This window comes from Aptenodytes forsteri, unplaced genomic scaffold (assembly GCF_000699145.1).
Source record: "Aptenodytes forsteri isolate BGI_AS27 unplaced genomic scaffold, ASM69914v1 Scaffold756, whole genome shotgun sequence".
NCBI classification, from domain to species: Eukaryota; Metazoa; Chordata; class Aves; order Sphenisciformes; family Spheniscidae; genus Aptenodytes; species Aptenodytes forsteri.
In genome coordinates, this window is record NW_008795376.1 from 8,801 (window position 1) to 33,712 (window position 24,912).

General features: G+C 41.8%; 1 protein-coding gene across 1 annotated transcript in view; it reads left to right on the plus strand.

Moving 5' to 3' along the window:
- The first annotated feature begins 496 nt into the window (after nucleotides 1–496).
- The window catches only part of LOC103899964 (ovostatin), a 32,141-nt gene continuing 7,725 nt past the window's right edge, over nucleotides 497–24,912 (plus strand). The window contains exons 1-27 of the mRNA XM_019472406.1: nucleotides 497–561; nucleotides 2,171–2,354; nucleotides 3,060–3,216; nucleotides 4,094–4,146; nucleotides 4,644–4,664; nucleotides 5,448–5,616; nucleotides 6,861–6,945; nucleotides 7,613–7,730; nucleotides 8,401–8,521; nucleotides 8,750–8,859; nucleotides 9,892–10,050; nucleotides 10,857–11,084; nucleotides 11,301–11,358; nucleotides 12,610–12,755; nucleotides 13,144–13,293; nucleotides 13,932–14,102; nucleotides 14,694–14,808; nucleotides 16,452–16,542; nucleotides 17,267–17,495; nucleotides 18,089–18,215; nucleotides 19,462–19,583; nucleotides 20,247–20,298; nucleotides 20,595–20,678; nucleotides 21,659–21,835; nucleotides 22,149–22,230; nucleotides 23,116–23,272; nucleotides 23,742–23,816. Of these exons, the coding sequence (XP_019327951.1) occupies nucleotides 497–561; nucleotides 2,171–2,354; nucleotides 3,060–3,216; nucleotides 4,094–4,146; nucleotides 4,644–4,664; nucleotides 5,448–5,616; nucleotides 6,861–6,945; nucleotides 7,613–7,730; nucleotides 8,401–8,521; nucleotides 8,750–8,859; nucleotides 9,892–10,050; nucleotides 10,857–11,084; nucleotides 11,301–11,358; nucleotides 12,610–12,755; nucleotides 13,144–13,293; nucleotides 13,932–14,102; nucleotides 14,694–14,808; nucleotides 16,452–16,542; nucleotides 17,267–17,495; nucleotides 18,089–18,215; nucleotides 19,462–19,583; nucleotides 20,247–20,298; nucleotides 20,595–20,678; nucleotides 21,659–21,835; nucleotides 22,149–22,230; nucleotides 23,116–23,272; nucleotides 23,742–23,816 (3,306 nt within the window). The remainder of the gene's footprint in view (nucleotides 562–2,170; nucleotides 2,355–3,059; nucleotides 3,217–4,093; nucleotides 4,147–4,643; nucleotides 4,665–5,447; nucleotides 5,617–6,860; nucleotides 6,946–7,612; nucleotides 7,731–8,400; nucleotides 8,522–8,749; nucleotides 8,860–9,891; nucleotides 10,051–10,856; nucleotides 11,085–11,300; nucleotides 11,359–12,609; nucleotides 12,756–13,143; nucleotides 13,294–13,931; nucleotides 14,103–14,693; nucleotides 14,809–16,451; nucleotides 16,543–17,266; nucleotides 17,496–18,088; nucleotides 18,216–19,461; nucleotides 19,584–20,246; nucleotides 20,299–20,594; nucleotides 20,679–21,658; nucleotides 21,836–22,148; nucleotides 22,231–23,115; nucleotides 23,273–23,741; nucleotides 23,817–24,912) is intronic.

Genomic DNA, 24,912 nt, shown 5'->3' on the forward strand with positions numbered 1-24,912 from the left:
ACTGAATGCAGATAGAGTCTGATGCTGTATTATTACTGCCCAGGCCCCAGTGCAGGCATACAATAGCATATTGTGTTATGATTACTTCTGTTTTGTGAGATGTATCTATGGGAGATCTTTACAGAACAAGGAAATACTTAAGCAGTGGCAAAATCAAACAGGTTGAAACATTAAGGAACCTTCAGCCAATGACTCGATAATCAGAGAGGTAAGCTTCAATAAAACATTCAGATGGGCAGGAACCGGTTTGGCTTGCAATACCTCACAAAGCTATGTGAAATATGAGAGCTTTCCTAAGCTATTGTTTGAGAGTTCAGGGAGTGTGAGAACAGACAGGAGAGAGGAAGATGAACCTATGCAAATTTTATGTAGATATCTTTTGTTCGAATATGATTGAAGCCATGGAGGAGGAGCATCATCTCAGGCCAGTTTAAAAGCTAGAAGACAGGCTGTCCACTTGAGATCAGTCTCTCTTCTTTCTTCTTCACAGACAGAGATGTGGTCAAGGATTCTTCTGAGTATTCTGTCCTTGAACTGGATTGCCACAGTGTCTTCTGAACCGTAAGAGATAGTACATTCTGTGTTTTTATGATAAAATATTTTATTATATTTCCTAACAGTTAATTTCTTCTGGGACATTGCTATATAATAAACTGGATGTTTGAGACCTAGGTTCTGAAATGTGTCTGAAATGGAAGTAGATGATGTTGAAGGATGATTTGGAATGATGCTCTCCATCATAAAACTGCTATGAAATCTGATTTGAATGACAGAAACCTAGAAGTGGAGTAGATGAATTCTGAAGTGCCTGGGTAAAGTGGGGAGGAGATTCAAGACTAGACTAGCAAGTAATACTAATGATCAGGACTGATATGCATCAGCAGTACAGAGAGAGCATGGCATTTGAGGAGGTGCTACAGGCCAGATAATGGCTGGTACTAGGGACTATGCTGAATGGCAGTCCTGGTATTAGTATTAGTGTTAGTATTAGTATTAGTATTATACCTACTGTGCTGTCATGACTTATACAGCACTGTCAATGTCCATGGCTTTATTCAAACAGAAGATTTCAGCCACAATTTTCAAAAATACACCAACATTAGAGCTTAAATCCCCTTCTCAAAAGTTCTAAAGGAAAATATTGTGAAAGTCAGAGGGTCTAGCTTTCTCAAATACAATCTTGGTTTTAATCATTTTACTTCTGGTCTTTGAATATCATGCAGTCTGAACTGGGCAAGTGAAAATAACAATAAAGATAATATGAACAAGCAAAGCTGTGGGAGGAAAAAAGGGAAAGGATCAGATTACCTAAAAAGGATTGTGTGATTCATGTTGTGCTGCAGAACCAACTCATCAATTCTGTCATACATTATTTGAAAAGACCAGTTTGGGCAGCAGAGAACGGGAGGCCAGCAACAGAACCTTAGCCAAATATAGCAAATCTGAAGGAATGTTTTTCAGAGGAAGAATCTGGGGAAGGAAGGCTGCCCTAATTATAGAGAGTAGTGTAACTAAAAAAGTCCAATGGAAGAAAGAAGCAAAGGAAGCAATACAGGGAGAGGCATGGAAACAGAATAGAGCATGCAGGTTAGATTGAGTGTTCCCTGGAATATTCTGCAAAATGGAGAAGCAGGATCATTTCTTGTGCATTATGCTGATTGACTTATGATTTGTCAGTTCTTATCTGGAGGGAGAGATATCCAGAGAAAAAGAAATTAAAAATTTGTTGCAACCATTAACTAATATTTTTGTCATTGATCTTAAAAAGAAGGTAAATATCACTTCTCCTTATGGGACATTCCAGAGGTTTAAGCATACGTATAGATCATGGGAGGATAAATGCAGCTATGCTTGTCAGGTGTTTAGACACTTTAGTAATTGGAGTTCTGTAAATACCTGGAATGGAAAGATGCAGTATCATGCTGGGTAAGACACTGCATAGAATGATGAGTCTTTCAGCTCAGAAAGAACTGTGAGGGACAAAAAATTGTCATCTGTACTTTCTTAGCTTATTATTCAAAATTCATTGAAAGAAATGGAAATCCTTCCACTGGTTTGAGCAAGACCGTGTCTTCCTTGACATGTACGGCATTTCTGTGGTATTTTCCTCTCCTGTTTGCTATGACTTTCCTTCCTGACTAAACTCTAATCTGGTCTTGCCTTCTTACAGTCAGTATGTGCTGCTGGTCCCAACGGTAGTGCGGAGCGACTCTCCGCAGACTGCTTGTGTGCAGTTCCACAGACTCAGTGAGCCTCTGTCCCTGAGCATCATCCTGGAATACGGCAGTATCCGGAAGACTCTCTTTGAGGAATCTGTGACGAAGAATGATTTCTTCAAGTGCTGCGAGTTCAAGGTATTTTCTCTTTTGAGACTACTGAAGAGGGTGTAGAAGCTGGAAATACTTCTGAGTGCAACTCTCCTTGTCAGTGAGGGCAAGAAGATGAAGAGCGTGGGCACGGAATAGAATGAAAAAAGATAAACTGATGGAAAGGCTGACAATATAGACAGGAAAAAGAAAGACATATGGGTTGTAGGGGGAAGCTGGAGAAAGACTTTCCATCACCATTCACAGAGTGAATAGCAAAAAGCTTTTGATTGCCATCACAGGTGCATGCATCCTATGGGACTGTCATAATTGTCAAGCTAGACAACTCAACTGGGACATACTCATTCCCTTTCCTGTGACTCTACAAGATCTGGACAGATATGACAAATAAATCCCAAGGTTAGGTCTTCCAGAATGCAGCAGGAGAAAACGCCTCAGAATTCAGCTGTATGGCTGGGGCAACCTGCATATAGGCAGGTAGCTACATGAGATGGGGAAATGCATAGGACAGGGCATAGCTTAAAACCTTAGTACCTGGTGACAGATTATGGGACTTCCACAGCAGAAATTCCCAGAGATTATCTCACTGGCAAAGATGGGGCTTCTCATGATTTTGCACAAGCTATTTATGACTCACTTGACAGTCAGTATCTTACTCAAGAACCCTGGGCATCAGGGGACCACAACATATGTCGTTTACCACTTTTCCTCTGGGGTTTTGTTTCTCTCCAGGTTCCTCCTGCTACTTCTGACCCCCTGGCATTCATTTCCTTCTCTGCCAAAGGCACCACAGTTGACTTAGCTGAGAGAAGATCAGTGGTGATTCAGAATGTGGATAATAGTGTCTTCATCCAGACGGACAAACCTATCTACAAACCAGGGCAAAAAGGTGCTGATGAGTTTGAGTCAGCTAGTGAACTGGCAAACTGAGTGCAAGGGTGGGTCTAGAATGACAAGGACTTCCTCTTGTGGAGGAAAAGATCATGGACTGCGACGGCCATGAGCAATCCTTCAGATAGTGTATAAATGTCATCTGAGTTTGGGCTCATCAACAGGCAGTGAAAAATAGAACCGATTCACAAAATTGCAACAAATGAGTAGAGTTCATGTGTTTTTACTGAGTTAATTGCATTTACAGGATCTTGAGTTCTGCCACGTTTACTGAGGTCAGTCACATAAAGTGTCCCTAAAAATACAGAAAATAATAGGTTAATATTGGGATTAATAAAATTCATATAAAAACAAAGTAAACAAGTAATTTCCTGTCAAAGCTCTTTCTACTTAACTGTTAATCTATTTCACAACACTGATTCCATCACGATATTTAAATGACAGAACTAGCTGTGGTATAGTTAGTTATCTCTTTAGTATCATTATATTTCAGTGCTGCAAAGGGTTTACACTTAGAATAAAGACAAATTCTTCCTTCTCTTCGAGTTTTTCATTGAATTGACTTCTATAAACAGTTTTTTAGGAAACGTTCCAAAGAACTGAGTCTTTCAAGAAGAAATGAAGGCAGTACAGAGTATTTGTAGTTACTTTAGAGGTTACTTTAGTCCCAGTGGTTCAGAATTGAAGATATTTCAGCTGACAAGTTTATTTTGGTTTTCTTTTTTACTGGCTAAGATAATAAAATCCTTTCTAGTTCTCCAGGTACTCTTTAGTTCTCCCTAAAAGCCTGGGCAAACTTTCTTTCAGTTGTATGTTGAAAGCGACTTACCAATGCTAAAGTGAATGGTCCCTTTTTTGTCCTATGTCTTTTTCAGTAATGTTTCGTGTGGTCACTTTGGACAGCCAGTTCAGACCTGTTCAGGAGACAGTAAGTATGAGTGATAGTCAAGATTTTTCAAGCACCTTCTTGGGGTACCTGTTCGCTGGACTCTTTCACTTAGAAGTTGAATAAAAAGGGCCTGGGATAGGCCTCCTGATGTTTTTGAAGGACTGCTGTAACTCCTTAATTTCATACTCCATCCCTTGCCTTTATAGAGGGCAAAGGGTCTGAAAGCACTCCTGGAAATCTCTCACAGTGTTCAGATTTTGTAGTCACTTCACTTCACCTGACCCAGATATGTAGAAAGAGACTGGATGGTTTTTGTAGAAAAGATAAATTCACAAACAGATTATCCCCTTAAAATTATCTTTTTAATTACAGACATGAGTTGCAAATTGTTTCCTTGACCCAGTCAAGGAAACTGTATCCAGAGAAAGCTGTTCACAGCCTTCTTTATGTTCTAGTATTTTTCAAGCTCCACAGTTAATTTCTTGATGTTTTGATAATTTTTTTCTTTTTTTTTTCTCTTTTTTTCCCTCTTCCAGTATCCCCGAATTGTCATTGAGGTAAGAGATGCAACGCGTCATTAAAGCACAAGTTGCTTTGGAAAGGCTACGTATGCTTCATCATTCCCATTAGTGTCAATAGCTGAGGGAGACTCACCCAAAGCACACCATCTAAAGCCAATAGACTTGAGGTTGAACAGTGGCAGTATGCATTATCAAACACTAGAGGAGAAGAAATCAGCAGAACTGGAGATGTTAGTCAGAGATGGCATGAGGTTGTTGCTGTGTCTTTTGCTAGGATTCAAATAAGAGTGTTCAGTGTAGTCTTACTTTGGTAGGACTACAGTAAATGGGCTGGTGAAATAGCCTCATTCTCATACAGGCATAAGAATAGTCACTTCCTGAAATGTCATGTTCTGCTGGGGGACAGGCTAACAATGAATCAGTCTTCTACCGCATTTCACATCACTAGATCCCAAAGCACTTTCTAAGGGAAGCCAGCATAATATTCTCATTTTACAGAAGGAGTTGAGTCAGAAAGGCTTATGCTAGAAGAGCTGCAGATAAGCAAACTGAGTCCTAATCATGTACTATTCCTGGATGATCTGAGATCATCTGACAGTGTAGCTAATTTCCAGTTAAACATAAACTTAGGCTTGTTTAATGCACAAACAGATCTGGAAAATTAATGGGAAGTCAGAGTACATGTCATCAGTCCAAACTCACATTCACACTGTGATGAACTTAGCCAATATGCCAGGATAAAAAACTTAAAAACGAAGGCAGGAAGACAAGAAATAGGGTGATAGAGGTTTTGGTACATCTCTTTCTCCCACTCTCCAGGATCCAGAGCAAAACAAGATCTTCCAGTGGTTGGAGGTAGCATCTAAGCATGGAATTGTCCAGCTCTCCTTCCCACTAATCCCGGAGCCTATTCTGGGGTCCTACGACATCATTGTGGAGAAGTCGTCAGGTGAAAAAGAGTACCAATTCTTCACGGTGGAGGAATATGGTAAGCAAAAGCTGTGAACTGCCCTGCACCAGCAATGAGGCTGGCTCTGCCTAAGTCAGATAGGAGCTGCTAGTGCAGAGTTTAAGTGCTTTGACTTCTCCACTTCACGCCTGAGAAAGACAGACATAGAGAGAGCTGGGTTGAGAAAGTGAAGGTGAGAACGGAAAAAACAAATGCTGAGAAAGGCAGCATTTTTCAGGAATTAAATTAGGAGTCTAATTCTTTTCTGGGCTTGGAACAAAGTCACTGTGTGACTTTGGGATCCGGATCCTATCACTCAGGCCTTACACTCCCCATCTGTTCAAAGGCAAAATGAATGAGTCAGGCCTATCCTGTTTTGTGGAGGTCATCACTGTATGGAGAGCACTAGGCTAAAATATGCAGTAGAACTCTGAAGATATTATCTATCAGACAGATTAAATAACAGGTACCAGATTGTTGCTGGGGGAGGCTGGATAGCCAGTGGAAGCACAGGATGGAAAACAATGGGTAGTGGAGATGCCAAAGCCCTCGTAGTGATCTGCTTACTTTCTGGAATAGACCATATCAAGGGAGTTGTTAAATTTGTTTTGATTTTACAAGTTTTCTCATCTTTTAGAGGCAGGTTTTCCTTAGTAGTCACCAGAGAAGGCTTGGACAACTCCCCGTTGTCTGGGTTTTTTGTAAGGGCAATAAAGCACCTTTCCTGCTTACCCTCCAGAGGTCTTTCATACCTTCCAGTCTCCTGTGTACAGGTGCATGACAAAAAGGCCTTTTCCAGCTATGTTGTCATTATTGCTGGTCACCTGGGCCAAAAGGTAAGCTGAAAAGAGGGAGTGACAGTGACCTGTTTGATTTTACTATTTCGCTTAATCTATTGCTCTTCTCCTTCAATGGGGCTGGATTGCATAATAACTTCTGTTCTCCAGGGCTTAACTAGTTTGAGACATCAGCATTACTCCCACCTTTCTCTTGAAGAAAATGTACAGCCAATTAAAGTGATTTATCACAGTTCTTACTGTGGCTGTTATAATTATTAGTATGATTATTATTGAGTTTTAAAGAAGTTATTAATCTTACCACTAAAGGTTATATTTTCTCCAATAATATCATACAGCCAGCTCCTAGGCAGACGTTTCTTTGAACCATTTCCTCTCCCTTGTTGGTAAAAATGCCTTTGTCAACTGTTTTTTTACTGTTTTCCACACACACACCTGCCTATGGCATGCAACTGCTCAGCAGTCATATTCACATTGCATTCCCAGTGCTGCCGAAATTTGAAGTGACAACCAGTGTGCCAAAGAGGATCTCTTTCTTTGATGAAGAAGTCAGGGTGAATGTTTGTGCTTCGTAAGTATCAGATCTGATAACAACACATTTGTGCACAAGAAACATGGGATAGAGGATGGTGGGCTGTGCTGGGAAGCGGGGATCCTGCTGCTGATTCAGAGTATGGGTTAGAGCAATTTCTTTAGCTATGACTTCTGTGACATGAAATATAACTGTTCTCCTGCTACATAGCAGAATTAGAACTGGGAGAGTCTAGAACTACTCGCTAGCTGTTGTTTTTTATTATTACAGAAAAGGAGAGAAATAGTACAGAAGGAGAGTCTGTCATTAAGATTGCTGGCTGTGACACTGCCAAAGGACAGGGTGACATGAGCCAAAGGGGTGGATAGGGATCTTTCTGCAATACATCCTGCTTTGTGTAAGGCACTAAGGAGAAAAAGCAAGCAGCAGGGAGTTATATCCCAACCCCGAGCCCAGCACCACTTTCCAGCTTCAGACCTTGAAGAATGACTACACCAAGGCAATGGTAAAGCAGGCTTTTTTAACAAGATGCCAGAAACAGCCTAAAAATAGTTGAAGGGAATTCTGCTAGGGCTAACTGGTCCTAATTCCCAGCTGCTCTTCTGCCTGTGCTCTGAGCACTCCTGAGGGCTTCAGAGTCTGCATTGCTCTGCAGTTTTTGCAGGTTTCATGCTAAGTCCACATGACTGGGTTCTTCCTCTCCTAGGTACACTTATGGCCAACCGCTGCAAGGGAATGTCCAAATCAATGTGTGTCAGCAGCACTTTTATAGTCTACAATGTGAGCAAAAGCAGAAAGAAACCTGCAAAGCTGTCACTGGACTGGTATGATACATGGCAAGGCCTTTCTTCCCCATCAGCTTTACTACCCAACATGTAGCACAGTGTTTGGTGACTTCATTCATTTCCTGGGGAACACCAGAGAGACAATCACAGAGGCATGTGTTTTCTCATTATCTCACAGGCAATGCTGAAAGACCATGAAGGTAGTTTTTACCAATGACCTTATTAGGAGACTGGTTTTTCCCTGAGAAAGAGTCAGTAGGAGGGAGGGAAGCTTATGAAACTATAAATTTGTGATCATTCCTAAAACACTGGAGCTGTGTTCTTACCAAGTGTAATCAGCAGATCTATACCGGAAGTCTCTGAGGACACTTAATGTTAAACTAATTATTAATTTCTCCACTAGATCAAACTCAAAGTGCTCTGGTCATAGAGCTCAGGCATCATGCAAGATGGGTTTGAGAAGGGACGGCAGCATAGAGAGGACTAGGGGGAATGAGGAGAGAGGTTTCCAGGTGCAAGGGTAGACGGTACTGAAACAATGAGCTGGGAAGGGAGTGAGAGTGTAAGGTAAGAGGGGAGCAAGTAGAAAGTAGGAGCTGAAGATGTGAGTAGAGGCATGAAGCCCTTCAGAGACCCACTAACACAGATTCAGGAGCAATTTTCCAAACCTTGAGAAAAATGGCCTTTCCCCTTTGTGCTCCTTTTTCAGCTGGGGAAGGATGGCTGCCTCAACACTGTCATCTCCATCAAAGCATTCCAGCTCTACCGCAGCTACGCCAGGATGTATGCCAGCCTCAATGTAGAAAGCACCGTCACTGAAAATGGGACAGGTAACACCAAGTGGAGGTTGGGAGTAGCTGATTAAAGCTAATAGGGGATACTTTCTGAGAGGAATCTCCTGGATTCTGATCTGTGCAGCAAACAACAAACAATCACCATTTTCTTTGTGTAGCTCTCCCTCCAGAGCATCACTGCTCCATATAGCTTTTCAAAAGAAACAGTTTTCTGCCCAGGTCTGATTTCTGTTTCCTCCCTTTTATACTGGGTGTGTCTCACAGGTATCCAGATGAAAACCTATGACTATGTTGCAGTCAACCAAGAAAATGACAGAGTGATGTTCAAGAATATGGATCTCTATTACAAAAGGGGAATTCCTTACTATGGTGAGGTGGGTGCCTGAGAGGATACATTTAGATCAAAACTCCCTGAGGTCCAGCATGATTATGGATGTCCCCTAACTCTGTGCTGACAACTTCCCGTGATAATGTTGCATAACAGTGACTGCTGCATAGTTCTCTCGTTACGTTAGAAGCTCCTAGAGAAAATAAGAAAATTGTATTATACCTGGAGTGTTAGGGTCTCTCTTCTGCCATAATTAGAGAATGCCTAAAAGGTTGGTAAGTGAAAGGTCATATGAGTGGGGAAGAAGAGTCTGCAAGAAACTACTTCAGCAACAGCTGTGCTTAAACTGAAGGTAGAATTTACCCTGCGTTGCAACACATGGTCCCAGGGACTTTTACTTAAAGCAGTATAGGTGTTAAAGCATATTCTAAATTCTTACTAACCTGCATATGCAGGATAAACCCAGGCACAGGAAGGAGGATGAGCCGCACAGCATCATCCTGATATGCAATGGGGACAGAAGGTACGCACAGATGCCCGGGAGGTGGGAGGTGCTACTGAGTTCCACAGGTTACCTGTGTCCATGAAGTCATCTGATTGCTTTAGGTTTGTTAATCAGTGCCCTCCAAAGAGTATGTGCTCTGGAGTCCCTCTGTTTCTATTTGCTTGGGAAGGGAGAGCATGAGGTAAGAATTTAAACCATCACCTCTCACTCACTAGTTTTTAACTTATGTGATGGCACACTGGCCTAACGGTCACTGAAGAGAAACAGAGGACTGTTTCTTTCAACAGAGGATTGAAAGAATCTTTTATACAAGATCATGTGTATAAACAATTCTTTCTCCCTCTGTGACATATAGTTTTTCCTTGCACTGATGGGAATTGCCTGCCTTTGCCTGTCACAGAACTCCTGCTCCTTCAAAATACTGAGAAGCATTTGCCTCTTAAATACATTTCACTCGATTTCTACTCCCTGCAATTGTCCTCAGTGCTTAAGTGAGCATCCTCTGGTGAGCAGAGCATTTCCCATTCTTTTGGGTTTTTTTTTCTGAATCTCTTGGGTATTCTTTTTGTTCAGATCGTTGTGACGGATATGGATGGCAAGCCCCTTGCTGATAGGACTGTCCTGCTGGAGCTCAATGAAAAATACCTGGCCAACTATACCACTGACACGAATGGCACTGCTGCTTTTTCCATTGACACATCAAACTTCTTTGATCCCAGTTTTAAGTTGAGAGTAAGTAAATACAGGCTTCAGTCTAATTCCTGAAAAAATCCTTCATTGGAGAGAGGGATTAGAAGCAATCGGTGGGTGCTGGCAGGATTGTTTCAGATGAAGAAAGTAGGCAGTCAGTCTACAAACATCTGCAACCTCTGTGAAACGAGTATGAGAAAACACCAGTGCCTGAGGAGTGGCAGACTGCACCCCAGGAGTGTTTGGGCCACAGTAATCTTCAGCACTTCCCTACTTTTCCCTCCACTCAGAAGCCCTTTCTGCAGCCATCTTCCTTCTCTTTATTCTGTGTGCTAGAGGACCTACCTCACAGACTGCCCTGCCTGCCCCACCCAGCCTGGATGCACACCAGCCTCTTTCCCTGCTGCTGCCTGCTTCCCTGCACTTCTGCTGACAGACACTCATGCCTGTTACCATCAAATCGTCTTCTCGTGTTCTCATGCCTTTTCTCTGGTGTGATGGGAAGAGCTGAGAAAAAGAAGGCTGTTTGAGAAGAATGCCATTCTAACTCACAATAAGTCCTAGCAGTTTATACAACCTGTCCCAATCCTGCAAGAATCTGAAATAACCTCCCTACTACAATGCGCCATAGGTGTCTAGATACATTAAGGTGTCCAGAAGTACCCCCGCTCTAGACTGGTGAAGCACAAATTTTTCACATCAGCTCTTGGTCTTGGCTTAAAGAGCCCCACAAAATCATCTTCCCAACAGAATATTTTAGAGGGAAGATGCCTTTGCCTCTCACCTGCCTGCCATTTTTTTATATTCCACTTTGTTGATTCCCTGTGTATGACTTTTCTGCTTCATAGGTCAGGCAGGCTCCAGATGACTGTGCAGACTTCTTCATCTGGAGGAATGATAATGAGCACCAAGCCTTATTCTTTGTCTGGCGTTTCTACTCACGGACCAATAGCTTTGTGAAAATCGAGCCAGTGAAGGAGGAGCTCAGCTGTGGCCACCAGAGAACGATCAACGTTCACTATGTCCTGAACAGAGATGGGTACGGGAATGCCAGGCACACAAACTTCTACTATGTGGTAAGTGCTACCTTGACTCCCAAAACATCTCTTTTCTTTCGTCTTCTCTTGAACACCATATAAGGCAGAAATCTCCAGGCCAGACAGTGGTTACAGATTACAGCTTGATTTGATGGCCTTTAAAGCCTCTCAGAACACTACTCAAAATCTATGATTTCATGGGGGAAGGGAGGAGGTGCTTTTGATCCTGTCTCATGAATTTTTTTCTATGCCCAGGTGATGTCACAAGGAAAAATTACTCTCAGTGGCCAGAAGCAAGTCAGCATCTCTGGTGGTAAGTTCTAGGCCATATTACTTACTTGTACTTCAGAGCATCATTCTGAGCACCAGAGCATTAGTAAGTTTTGTAAGAAGGGATGAAAGCAGAGAACTGCAGCTAAATCAGATACTAGTTCTTAAACCCCATGATCTGTCACCACTCACAGTATCATTTGGTTTTGCTGCAGCATCTAGCCAATCCCCCATATCATAATCAAATTGATCTTGTTTGTTGAAAGATGAAAACTTTGTTGTGATCAAACACCAAGGAATGTAGCCACCTTCTGTTTTATTTCTTGCCAAGGAGTATTTGCAGTATCACAGTTATTTGGTGACATCCAAGTCTTCACCGATTAGAAGACTAAAACTTTTTGAAGTTTGAAATAATAGGTGTCCCATTTGACGGGGATATTCAGCAGTTAACTGCTTGGAATTCATTGCACTTTCAGAAGTCTCCAAATACCCACAAATGACAATGATCCTACCAATCACAACAAACTGAACTTAGTTCTTTCACTGTTAGAAATATATTTTCTTGCAGAACCTGGTCTATTGCCAGTCTTCGGTAGGTGGCTTTAGTAAGCCTCACTCCACGTATAGGACTTGTTGTTTAGTATTTGCCATTTTTGGTCTTTCTCTGGGTATTCATGCACTATGGCTGCACAGTATAGGTTCCCCTGTGGTTTAGGGAGAGGCATCCCATTCATCAAAAGGCAGCTATGTCACATGATTTCCCTTCATGAAATCAGCTTGAAGCCATGTGGTTTTTCCATATTATTCGGGGCTAATACTAAGGTGTATAACTGTGTGACTCACTAAAACTTATGTGGAAGCTTAATTTCCTGTCCCTGCTCTAGTAGTTGTCATCCATGTAGATAAGAACTTCATATTGCCTAGTGTTAAGAGAGCCCTCCCTTAGGTCAGGAGGTTGGCCTATCTCCTCTGGTGTAGGAGGTTCTAGGTTTGAGACCCAAAGGCAATGTTGTGCTCTTCTTGTAGCAATCATGCTCAGATTTCCCTGTCCAACTTCTACTCATCTCAGACCCCTCTCTGCAAAGCACCCTGCTCTCAGCATGCCCCAGTTTGTATCTGTTGTCTTGCTGATGGGAGCTGTTCCTCAGCCGCTGAGAGATGAATCTTCCAATATCCAACTTCCTTGTTTTTAAAGGTGCTGGTAAGTTATGGGTAAATATGTGGTCCTTCCACCACAGGTTTGTCTAATGTCTTTTCTTGGCTTCTCCTCCCCTGTTTCATGTTACTTCCACAGCTCCCAGAGGTACATTCTCCATCACACTAACTGTCACTGAGAAGCTTGCCCCCAGCGCCAGGCTGTTGCTCTACACGGTGCATCCTCATGGGGAGATAGTGGCTGACAGTTCTCAGATACGCAGCAAAGTATGCTTCAAAAACAAGGTGAAAATGTTTGCTTTCTTATCAAGGGCTGTATCAGCTGGCTCCTTGCTGAAAGAACAGTTAGGGAATGAGTCATCAAGACCCCTGCACTAGGGATGGCCTTTAGGAATGGAAAAGGTACAGATGTGCCCGGGAACATGAGGAGCTGTCCCTGCAATTGACATGTATGCTCGGACTCAAACTAAATTCTCAATGGAGTGGGAAGAGAGAGGTGACTAGGGGATTATAGAGGTGGATTTTTACAGAAGAGGGATTCAAAAGGGCCATCTAGCAGTAGGAGCTTTGCCACAAAGAGAATAGAGTGCTGGTGAAAGCTGAGATTTAGATCCATGTGCCAAGCTGATTCTCCTAATTTCTGTGTGGTTGTCTTGGATTTATTCATTTCCAGCTCCAGCTCGAGTTCTCCGAAAAGCAGGGTCTCCCCGGCTCTAAAGTCAGTCTCCACGTTGAAGCTGCTCCCAACTCCTACTGTGCCCTGAGAGCTGTAGATCAGAGTGTCCTCCTTCTTCAGCCTGAGCAAGAGTTATCTGCTGAGAGAGTAAGCCACATCCCCAGTCCTGTGTTCTTTTGACCTAGGGACATCCAGAATGACATTCCAATTCCCACCTGTGATCTCTCTGCTGCTGGCTATGTTTTTATTTTTCCCTTGGAAACAGACATCTCAGGATTGAAGAAAGGTCTATGGCAGTTGTACACTTCAAAGATAGAAACTGATAGTGGAACATTTATTTTTGGAAAGCATGGCAGTGTAAGTCATGTCCTAAGAATATACCTAATGTAAGTCCCTGAAAGCATAATTCCTCCCTGGGGAGTGATTGCGTCAAAACTGCATTTTATGACTCAGATAGGCCTTGGGTCTAGAAAAAAAGCTGTAGATGTCAGCTAGTATCTCGTTGGACTCCAATCTCCTCTCTGCATAACTCAGGAGTATATCTCTGTGCTTTTTGCTCAAGTTCACCCCACAAAGCCATTGCAGCTCAGAAGGAGGTAGGTAGAGTCCAGTCCTTCTTGTGTATCACCAGCCAAATTGCTTATTCATCTCTAGGTAGGCATCACTAGGCAAACCCATCATGGTCTATCGGATTGCTCAGGGGCCACCATAAGCTTTGAATATATGTGATTTTGCACCTGCCTGGGACCTGCCTTGTGTTTACACTAGTCGTTCTCACCTCCCAGGTGTACTACCAACTTCGTGTGAACGATTTATATGGCTATTACTACAATGGGCTCAACCTGGAAGATGACAAGCCAGAGGCATGTACCCCAGTCAAAACCACCTTTTTTGATGGCTTGTACTATGAACCTGTGAATGTCAGTCATGATGGCGATGTCTACAGGATTTTCAGGGTATGTGCTCTGTGTGGTTCTTTAAGTGGGAGGTATTCCAGAAGAATTAATGCATATTAGCATTAAACTTTCTCAGGTGGTGGTTCTTACTGCTAAGAGATGGCAGCTGATGCCTGGAACTGCCTAAAGTCTCTGATCACCCAGTTTCTGCCTTCTCATCCCCACCTCTTACTCAGGAAGACTGAGAATCACTATTCGATATATTTGCTGGGATCCTGCCCATGCTTCAGTAGACTTTTCCTAAGCAGAACCATGGCCTTGGCTCATGACCTCAGGCATTCCTAGTAAAGATGTGAGTCCGTGATGCAGGCCACTTGTTTCCTGATACACTTGCCTCCACTGCCTGCTGGCTCCATGGCTTAAGACATAACATAAGCCGCATCATTACTGCTCTTCACAGAACACCAGGTGTCACTGCTCCATAAGAAAGACATAGAGGTTGGAGAGGAAGAGTTGTGACATTCAGGGTTGAAAGGGTGGGATGTGAGGAGGGAGGAGAGAGATGAGGTATGATAACCCAGGTGGGAGAAGTGGCATGCCCTGGTAGCTAGTGCATGCCCCGAGTGACATGATTGATTCTTTCACATTCAGGATATGGGCCTGAAGGTTTTCACCAACTCTGTGCTACGGAAGCCAGTTCTGTGCAATGAAGACAAATCAGACATGGAAGATTATCCCTATTTTGACTATGGCTACCATGTCAGTAGCCATGGCCCAGGTAAAGAAATTTCAGACTGTATCTCCAGTTCCAGTCTGCCTGGTCTTCAAAACTGTTTCCTGTATAAAATAACAGCCAGCATGTTGAGGGTTTTTGGGGAATAGGTCTACGTGTCCCAGTTTGCCTCTAGTAATCTTTTCTGACAGTCCTTGCAGTACAGTCCATTCTCTCTCACTTAGGTACAGGGTGCATACAGAAAAGACAGGGAATACTAGGGTGCTACTTCCTTCATAAACTGATATTAGTTTTTCAGGGTTTTTCAGGTTGGAACCTTTCATCAAATCACAATTCAATTAAATATTTAAAAGGAAATGTCAGTGCAGAAAAATAATGGCAATTCCCAATGTTAAGAACTCACACAGCACTTAGCATACTTAGCACATAGTCTCCAAAGTAGTTTATAGATCAGCAAGAGTTATGATTATCTTTCTCCAAGTCAGATTGCTCAGCAAAAGAGCAAAAGTAGCAGTCATAGGTTGCCACAAGGGAAATTGCTATTCAACAGTAGGAGAAGTTCTTCCCCATGAGAGTTTTGCTACACTGGAAGAGGTTCTCCAGGAGGTTTTGGAATCTCCATTGCTGCAGGTTTTCAAAACTGAGCTGGACAAGACCCTTGAGCAACATGATCTGACTTTGAAGTTAGTCCTACTTCAAGGGGATTGGACTAGAGAACTCCAGAGGTTCCTCCCAACCTAGATTTTTTCAATGATTCTGTGATTCTATGATTCTAAGTCCAGCAAAATAAGAAAGTATTGTTATTTCCATGATATGGCTAGGAAATCTGAGGTACCTCCATGCTAAATGAGTTGTTGGACATCACAACTGAGTCCACAGTAAAACTGGAAAGAGGCCTCGGTTCCTCATATCAGACCTATAGTTTGACTATATGAACAAAAGTAGTTTTCCAATGGACTGGATATTCAGCTCCAGTTTTAACTACTGAACATGGTAAAAATGATTGTGTTCTCAGGGAGGTTTGTAAAGCATTATAAGCTTTGGTGTTCTAAGTCCGCAAAATAAGAAAGTATTGTTATTTCCATGATATGGCTAGGAAATCTGAGGTACCTCCATGCTAAATGAGTTGTTGGACATCACAACTGAGTCCACAGTAAAACTGGAAAGAGGCCTCGGTTCCTCATATCAGACCTATAGTTTGACTATATGAACAAAAGTAGTTTTCCAATGGACTGGATATTCAGCTCCAGTTTTAACTACTGAACATGGTAAAAATGATTGTGTTCTCAGGGAGGTTTGTAAAGCATTATAAGCTTTGGTGACAATACTGGCTACTGTTGCCCATTTGCAAATCAAAGAGAGCTAGTGGTAGAGAACAGGGAACATGCCTTTCTAACTGGATGATGAGACCTTTCAATATGAAATAAAGTGAAACGTCTTGTGAAATAGCTAAATTTTCCAGTATTTTCCCATGGGAAAAGAGAATAGGTAAGAAATTGTTTCTTCTTGTACCCTATATCTGTTAGAATTTTCCTTTTTTATGTGAAAAAGAATGGAAAAATGCTCAAATGGAATACTTAATATTCATTTATGGTGTTGAGCATGTCTGACAGCAGTTCAGATTCTTCTGGACTGACCTCTCTAATATTATACTTTAACCATACACAATCTTCTAGATGAGTCAAGGATTCTTGCTGGGGGTGGTGTTCCGAACACTGTTCGGAAATTCTTCCCTGAGACCTGGATTTGGGATCTGGTTCATACCGAGTGAGTATTTTTATCTTCACTTCTTACCTCTTGTGTGGATTTTTGAGTTGATACATGTTGCTGAAATGAATTCTGGGGAGAAGCCATGGAACATATGTCTGCTTTGTAGGTGTGGGTCTCCTTTTCCCATCTTGCTCAATGACCGTTGAGCTCCCAACCTTGTACACAATGTCAAACCTACTTGAACTGTGAATGACATCTGCTCTGTGCTCTGTCCCCTATCCTTCTGATGGGGAGAAAGAATAAGGGCTAAGAGTAAAATAAGAGCATTTCTTTAGGAAAGAGAAGGAGCAAAACTTGTTATTTTTCATCATATTTTTTAATTCAGCAGCAGAAAACTCAGGTTATTTTGTTTTTCTTTCCAGGCTATCATAGTATCTGAAATGAGAATATCTCCATCTTAACTATTCATTCAGGGGCTGTTCTAGAACATTAATCTAAATTCATTGATTCTAATTTGTATGTTTGGGCATTATGGTATTTAAACAAAAGGTATTTCTAATTTGGAAAAGCTGAGTATTCTTCCAAGTGCCTTTTAACATGTAGTTCACCAGCACCTTCATCTTTACTTCCAGCTTTATAATATTTTTTTAAATATGGAGTGGTATCTTGCAGAAAGTGAGATGAAAACAGAAGTACTAACTCCAAGCAGGGAGCCTATTCTATAATTTGGCTTGAAAGTGCCAAAGATAATTTCTCATTCTGTTTTTCTTATTTTTCCCAGTTCCAGGGGGCAGGTCAATGTCTTTTACACCATTCCTGACACCATCACAGAATGGAAAGCCAGCGCTTTCTGCGTGCAGGATGATGCTGGGTTTGGCATCTCCTCACCTGTTTCACTGACAGCATTCCAACCATTCTTTGTGGATCTCACCTTGCCATACTCGGTCACTCGAGGGGAAAAATTTAATTTAATAGCCAATGTCTTCAACTACCTCAACAAATGCATCCAGGTATATCAAGTTCCCTTTTAGTTCCTATATGGTTTGTCTATTTCCCAGTCATCCCAGCATTCTCCTGCATAATGCATCAGAAATGCAGAAATGAGTGTTTAACTTACACTTTAGCCTGACATTACTCTCTCACCCTCTCTCCCTGGACCTGTCCCTGTGTCATAACATTAGGAAAATGTGGCCGATGATCACTGTGGCTGGTCCACGGAAGATAAGAACTTGCTTCTTATCCCTACATAATTTAGTTCTTCTTTTCACTCCTGAAGGAGGAACTTGAGCAGAGGATATGGGTACTGTGCTGTGCAAAACACAATACGTACTGAGTATGTTCTATGTAACAGTAACTTATAAGAAGACTTGACTAATGAGCACAGACACCTTGGTATACTTCTGTCAAAAACAGACACTAACAGTGGGCAGAAAAGAGACAGGTTTGCCGCTTCCTCAGAGAAATGCCCCATGCTTCTGTCCTGGTACCATCCCACAGATTCAGATGACAAATAGCTTCTCCAGCAAGTCTCCCTTGCCCTGCAGCCTGACTTTAGGAGCAGCCTACTTCATTTGTAATCTTGGTCCTTCTTTCTTTGTCTCAGGTCAGTGCCATATTGGCAAAGTCGAGTGACTACAAGGCAGAAATCCTTTCACCAGAGGGCAATACAGCAAGGGTGTGTGCCAATGAAAGAAAAACCTATATTTGGGCTGTTAGCCCCCGCAAACTTGGTAAGTTTGTCTTTTCATCACCTTGATATATCCCTGTTTGATCTTTCTACCTCTGTTACTCCCACCCTTTAATGCAGCATCAATAATCCACAGGCAGGCAATTCTGGACAGCTCCATTAATTGCTCCACAAATTTAGTATTGGACCTCCGGTAAAGTTCCCTTAGACGCACTGAATGAGCAGTGAATTGTTCTGATGTTTTATCTCTTCTGATTTTGGTAGTCTATTTCCTATCCATTTTAGGAAGAACTCTTCACTTGCCACATTATGTATGAAATACTGGCAGGATTTCATGTGCCTGTGATCTTTCAGCTGACAGTTTTGCACCTAACCAACTGTATTCAGTAAGAATAAAATTTGCTAATAATTTTGGACTGGATTCTCAACAGGCAAAGAGGACATTGCTCCTCCCCAATTTTACAGCTGTGTTAATTCACACTGCCTTCAAGTCAACGTTCTTTTAAAAAAAGCAGTTACAATGGCTTGCATGTGTAAGTGCCCCAAAAGTTGAAGTACAAAAAACTTTTAATTAGCAAAGATTCTTCTCAAAATGAACCACAGATGGACCTTTTCTTTAAAAGGTTGTTTCTAAAACACTATATTCAATATGACTTATTTCCTTCAAACTCACTGAGAAAGATGCAAAGTTACAGTGAGATGAAAACTGGATATGCAGTGAAATAATACTGCAGAGCTGAAAAAAAGAAAGCTGCTGTCTCTCCCTGGTAACTCTGATAATAATGCATTTTGTTCCAAGTAAAAAACTCCTTTGGATTTCCAGTTTGCAATGATTGCAGGGGTGAAGTAAGTAACACCTGCAAAGCTGCCCACTTCAGGGTTGCTCCTCAGTGCTGCAGCAGCACTGAGGCTGCTCCTCAGTGTTGTCCCTCAGTTAACAAATTCCACCTGAAGGAAAGAGGCAGCAGAGCTATAACTATCGCAACACTGCCCTAGGCCAGAGAAAATTCAACACAAGGCTAAGAAGAGGTGGAAACTGGTAGTGAGTACTGTCAGTTTTTTGGCCAGGATCACCCCTATTTCATTGCTCATGCTAGGGCCCCAGGCAACCATTCCTTGCCACTAGCAGACAGACGTGGAGCCTTCATGAAATTTGTTTCTACTGAGCTGCCTTCAGAGAGAATACATTTCTCAGCAGTCCATCAGCCTACAAGAGGCAGTGAAAACTAGGGGTAACTGTAGACATTGAAGATAACTTTCTTTTCTTGGGCTGGTGGGTGGCTTTCCAGGTGAGGTGAAATTCACAATTACTGCTGAGGCCAAACTGAATACCAGAGATACTGGAAACGAAATATCCCCAGAAGAGGAGACAATTCACAGGGACACCCTGATTCAAACCTTACTCGTTGAGGTATGGTAGGAAATCTGCATGTACTTTCTGCTTTGTGGAAACTGCAATTCCTATAGCTGTGGGTTAGAAGCAGTTAGCTAGTGTGAGGAGGCAAGGCAGCTGACACAGATGGAGCTGTGTACAGTAGGCTTCTCCACATGAAAATGAAAGTGTAAATCACAACAATCAGTGGCATCCACTGTCCTCCTGCCACTGTCTCCTTCCTGGGACCATGAGCATACATGCCCTGACACCCCACGGATGTTGGTAGAGATGTAGCCAGAAGGGAGAAGAATCCATACCTTACCTGTAAGGTAAGTCTGTGACTCCAATACTGGGGAGGAGGGTGGAGGGCAGATATAGAAGGAAAAAGATTTATCTTGAGCATCATAAAGCAGCAGCCACATAGGATTAGTTGGACAGAGTCCCTCTCAGAGGCTGGAAATGTCTATGTTATAACTGCTTTCTAAGAAAGAATGTGCTCTGGACAGGGTGTTGGGTAAAAGAGAGGGAGCCATGGACCAAGAGATATTCTAGTGGAGATAGGGTAGGTCTGGGTACAAGGGGTGCACTGTCTGGATAGCCATATCCACATACTGTTTTACACCGTTAAATTGTCACGGTTTCATCGTGATATTCTACACTTTTCTTCCTCTTCCTGACCACTTCCCTGCAATCAAACAGCCTGAAGGTATTAAAAAGGAATTGACTCAGAGCTCCCTCATCTGTACGAAAGGTAAGACAAGTTCATTCATTCATTCCAGGGAGTCAGTGGAACTGCTTCACTGTCTTGTAGGTTTTGTCCTACAAAACCAGAGACCCTTCCAGGGGAGGAAAGAGGGTCTCAGGGTCAAGGTGCTGGGCTACAATTCAGGATTTTCAGACATACCTTTGATTCATTGGGCAAGTCTCTGCAGCATTTTCTTTACCCAGACTGCAGATCGTAGCAGTCACTGTAGTAATGCTTACAAAGTGAAGACTTCTGGAAAAAAGATGATTTTAACAATTCTTGTTGTTACATTTTCTCATCAGGCATAATGATTTCTGAACCAGTGTCTCTCAGCCTTCCAAGAAACCTAGTGCAGGGATCAGCCAGAGCTTATTTTTCTGTCATTGGTAAGTTTAGTACTTAAACTAAAACCAAAAGTAAATGGCATTTCTCTTGTGCTACACCAAGTGCCATCATTTTGCACATACATGTGCAAAACTAATGTAAAGTTGAGGAAATACTTAATCTTGATTTTAGAGGAAATGTTTCCTACTTTGCAAAATGGCAGTGAAAGACAAAAGTTGCTCGGAATACTGTCATATCAAAATAGGACAAAATAGTAAAATTATTTCAACTTATATTGCATTTCAGATTATACTGCATTAGCATATCCTGTTCTGTATAGTAAAACAGTTAATTCAGCTGAAAAGTAAGATTAAGGCAGACTTCTCTGAAAAAAAATAGTTTGATTTCTTGAAAAGAAGACTTCAGAACTTGGCTGACTGCATAATTTCAAATTTATGCTTTCGCATAATGAAAAACATTTGTCAGTCGATAAGTTCCCATAGAATAAGACTTTCAGGTCCCAATCAACTCTACTAATCTTAAAATCATTATTAGGACTGACAGTTCTCTTCAGTGGAAATGTTTTGGGGTTCTGAACTCAGATTGTTTTCTAAACACGGTTGTTTTTCATGCCTGGGTCAGTGTGAGGTGTGCTGATACTGTGCAATACAGCCTCTGTAGCCCATCAGCATCATACCCCACACATCATTCTCACAGGTACACACAAAATGGGAAGCAGGTTGTAAAGGGCAGGGAAGTCTACCCATTCTAAGGATTCATAGCTGTTTCTCAGAACCCATGCCAGCCAGTATTGGTGCTCAGTTTTTTCTCAAATTCTCGGTTTCTCCCAGGTGTCCTGCATCAAAATAAAAAATAAAAAATGGGGGCATTTCAGCCTTTCTTCTAAGATGTGTCTTTGCTGTGATTACTGTCTATTGGTCATTGCCCTTGGGTTCATAATAAGGTAATATAAAAATGTCTAATGCTGTGTAATAAAAACATGTTTGAACTGAACTGACTTCTTATATCTTTCATTCTTCAGGAGACATTTTGGGTACAGCCCTGAGGAACATGGAGAACCTCCTCCATATGCCTTATGGCTGCGGAGAACAGAACATGGCCTTATTCACACCCAACATCTATGCCCTGGATTATCTGAATAAGACTGGGCAGCTGACTGAAGAGATTAGAGTCAAGGGTACTGGATATTTATCCACAGGTGAGAGGCTTTCAGAGTCTTCCAACTAATATTGTGATCGTGTGTATTGAACTCTAAAGCTCTACACAGTGAACACTGATCTCTGAATTCTAGCACCATGTTTATTGCATAGGAGCAGGCAATGACAGCACCACAAAGAAGCATGTCATACTTCCAGGAGCAAAAGCAGCTAAAATTCATAGTAGCTGACATTATTTACCACACATACATTACTTAATATTAAATCCAAAAGTCTTACTGCTTCAGTTGAATAAACAGCAGAACTAGTCCTTTTCTGTGATTAGAAAATATGTCGTCTTTATTGTGTTTTCAGGGTACCAAAAACAGCTATCATACAAACACCGGGATGGATCCTACAGCTCCTTTGGGACCCGAGATAGGGAAGGGAGTGTATGGTAAGTGATGACACTTTCTATTTCCCTAGCGCAGGATCTTTAGCCTTTGAAAAATGATCAAAGTATTAAGTGATTCTTATTTTTAATAGACTAAATGAACATAACTCAATTAATTTGGATCCCCTAGTAAAGGAGAGTAATAAACTGGAGAGAGTGCAACAAAGGATGATAAGATGACTGGGGGCTGGAGTACATAATGTTCAAGTGGAGGCTGAAGGAACTGTGTTTGTTCAGCCAGTAGAAGAGGCTAATGGGGAACCTAGGTAAAGTTTCCACTACCTAGATGGGGACTCAGAGTCAGACTCTTGTCAGGGGAGCACAGAGTAAAGACAAGAGTTTGTCCTTACTCAAGTTGCAACAGGGAAAACTCCAGCTGGGTAGAAGGAAGAAAAAAAAAAATCTTCCCCAGGAGAAGGCTGCAGCACTGAGACAAATGCCCAGAGAGGATGTGGATATCTCTATCCCTGGAGATTTTCACAACATAATCGGACAAGAGACTGAGCAACCTGACTGAGCTTTGAAGTTGGCCCTAGTTTAAGCAGGTGGTTGGACTGGAGACTTCCAGAGGTTCCTTCCCACCTAGTTTATTTCATAATTCTATTAATTAAGATTAGAAATTACTATCATCAATCATCAACCTGTGTCTATACTTTACCCCTGCTCTGAAAGAATGGTTTCACCACACTAATGGAGAAACCTCAGGGCAGTTTTTAATGTCAGGATTTTAACTACCTTATTTATTTAAAACTTACAAAACACTTGTTTCTTTTACCTCAGACATTATGGAGTTCATTGTATGTCATTTTCTATGCATATCCAGTTGCTGGTAAACCTTCTTGGTCTTGTTCATGTCTTACCTGCTTTCTGTTTCTGGTTCACCCTCAGGCTCACTGCCTTTGTGTACAAGTCATTTGCACAAGCCAGACGCTACATCTACATTGATGACAATGTCCAGTCTCAAACTTTGATCTGGCTGGCAAGCAAGCAGAAGTCAGATGGCTGCTTTGAAAATGCTGGGTCACATTTCAACAATGTTTTGGAGGTAACTGAGACAAGTATAGTCCCAAACTTCTAGTCCTGGCATTGGGATTGATTTGGATCATTTCTGCCAGACACAAGTTATCACCACACCCTTACTCTTCCTAGTACTGTTCTCTCGTGTCTCTCATATACAAGCAGGGCGTGATTCTTATATCTGGTATTGATGATGAGGTAGAAACAAGTAGAACTTTCTGAGTCAGAAGTCTCAAGTTTTATTTTCCACCACTGCATTATGTGTTCAGCCACAGGCTATAATGTGCTTTATTGCATATGTGCAAAAGCCAAGAAAATGCATGAAATAATTTTGGCTTTATCCTGAGTGAACGTCATCTTTCTTATTCCTGTGCACACAGGGAGACAAATTATTTCTGATCTCAAATCTAACTGGTATCTGAACTATGAATTAATTGATAATTTGTTTCTTTCTAGGACACCTGTACTGACCTGTTCTTTGCTTATGTTTTCTTCAGGATGGAGAAGAAGGTGAATACTCACTCACAGCCTACGTTGTGGCAGCATTGCTGGAGGCTGGACACTCTGCTGCGGTAGGTATTTGATGCTGTTATGCTCTATTAGTCCAGACAGCCATTTGTCAAACAGTGCACAAGTCATAGTCCTCACATCTGTATTCTTTAACAATGTGGTAAATACTGACTGTAGGACAGTCGGGTCAGCTGAGAAAATCTGTTTCCAGAACGCTGCAGTTGCCATAAATATTTGATGAGTGTTACAAATCAGTTATGTATCCAGTTCCTATGGATTAATTTGAAAAATCCCCGAGGAATCCAGTTGTGTTAAACAATGTTAAACAATGCAGAGTGGGCAAATTTGGAATTTTCTCTGTATTTGCCCAGTCCGAAGTCCAACCTATCCAAATCTTCAGTCCTACAATGCACTCTCTCTGTGCATTTAGATCCAAGCTGTGTTTCTGTTTCCCTATGTCATTGTTAATAATGGAAGGAAACAATGGGCTGCTGGTTGGAATACTTGCTAGGCACAGGGGAATGAGAGCTGAGTTCTGTTCTCTGTAATACACTTCCTGCATATCCTTGAGACCCTGGTTTTTGCTGATTTTTTGTTCTTTGTAAAATGGGGAAGACGAGAATTCTTCCCACTCTGGCAAATATGTTCTAGGCATGCTGAGTTTTGCATGTCCCTCAGATACTGTGGTATGGGGCATCATTTAAGTACCAGCAGGATAAAACATTGTGCAGAATCAAATAGTTCTTCAGCAACATTAATTTAGTTCCCAATATCTTCATAAGAAGCTCCAAAACCTGGTGCCACATCTATAAGTGAAGCTGCATAGGCAGGACATGGTTAGTAGTGTGCTGGTGATGTCTGAGCTGAAGTAGAGCTCACAGAGATAGGCTAAAAGGACTGAAGAGTTCTCTTGATAGCTATAGTTAGCAAATGAGTAATAACAGCCATCTGAGAGAGCCTGCTTCATCATGAGGTCTCAACATACTTTACGTAGTTCTGTAAAAATGATCCATGTTTTAGAGCTAAAGCAACCAAGGGACAAAGGATGACCTGCATAAGGTCATCTCACAAGTCAGTCACAAGCGCTCTGTTAGTCTGGCCATGCTGCCTCTAAATAAATGCAGAAAGAAGGCAGCGCCACCGAAAGGGCATTTTTCA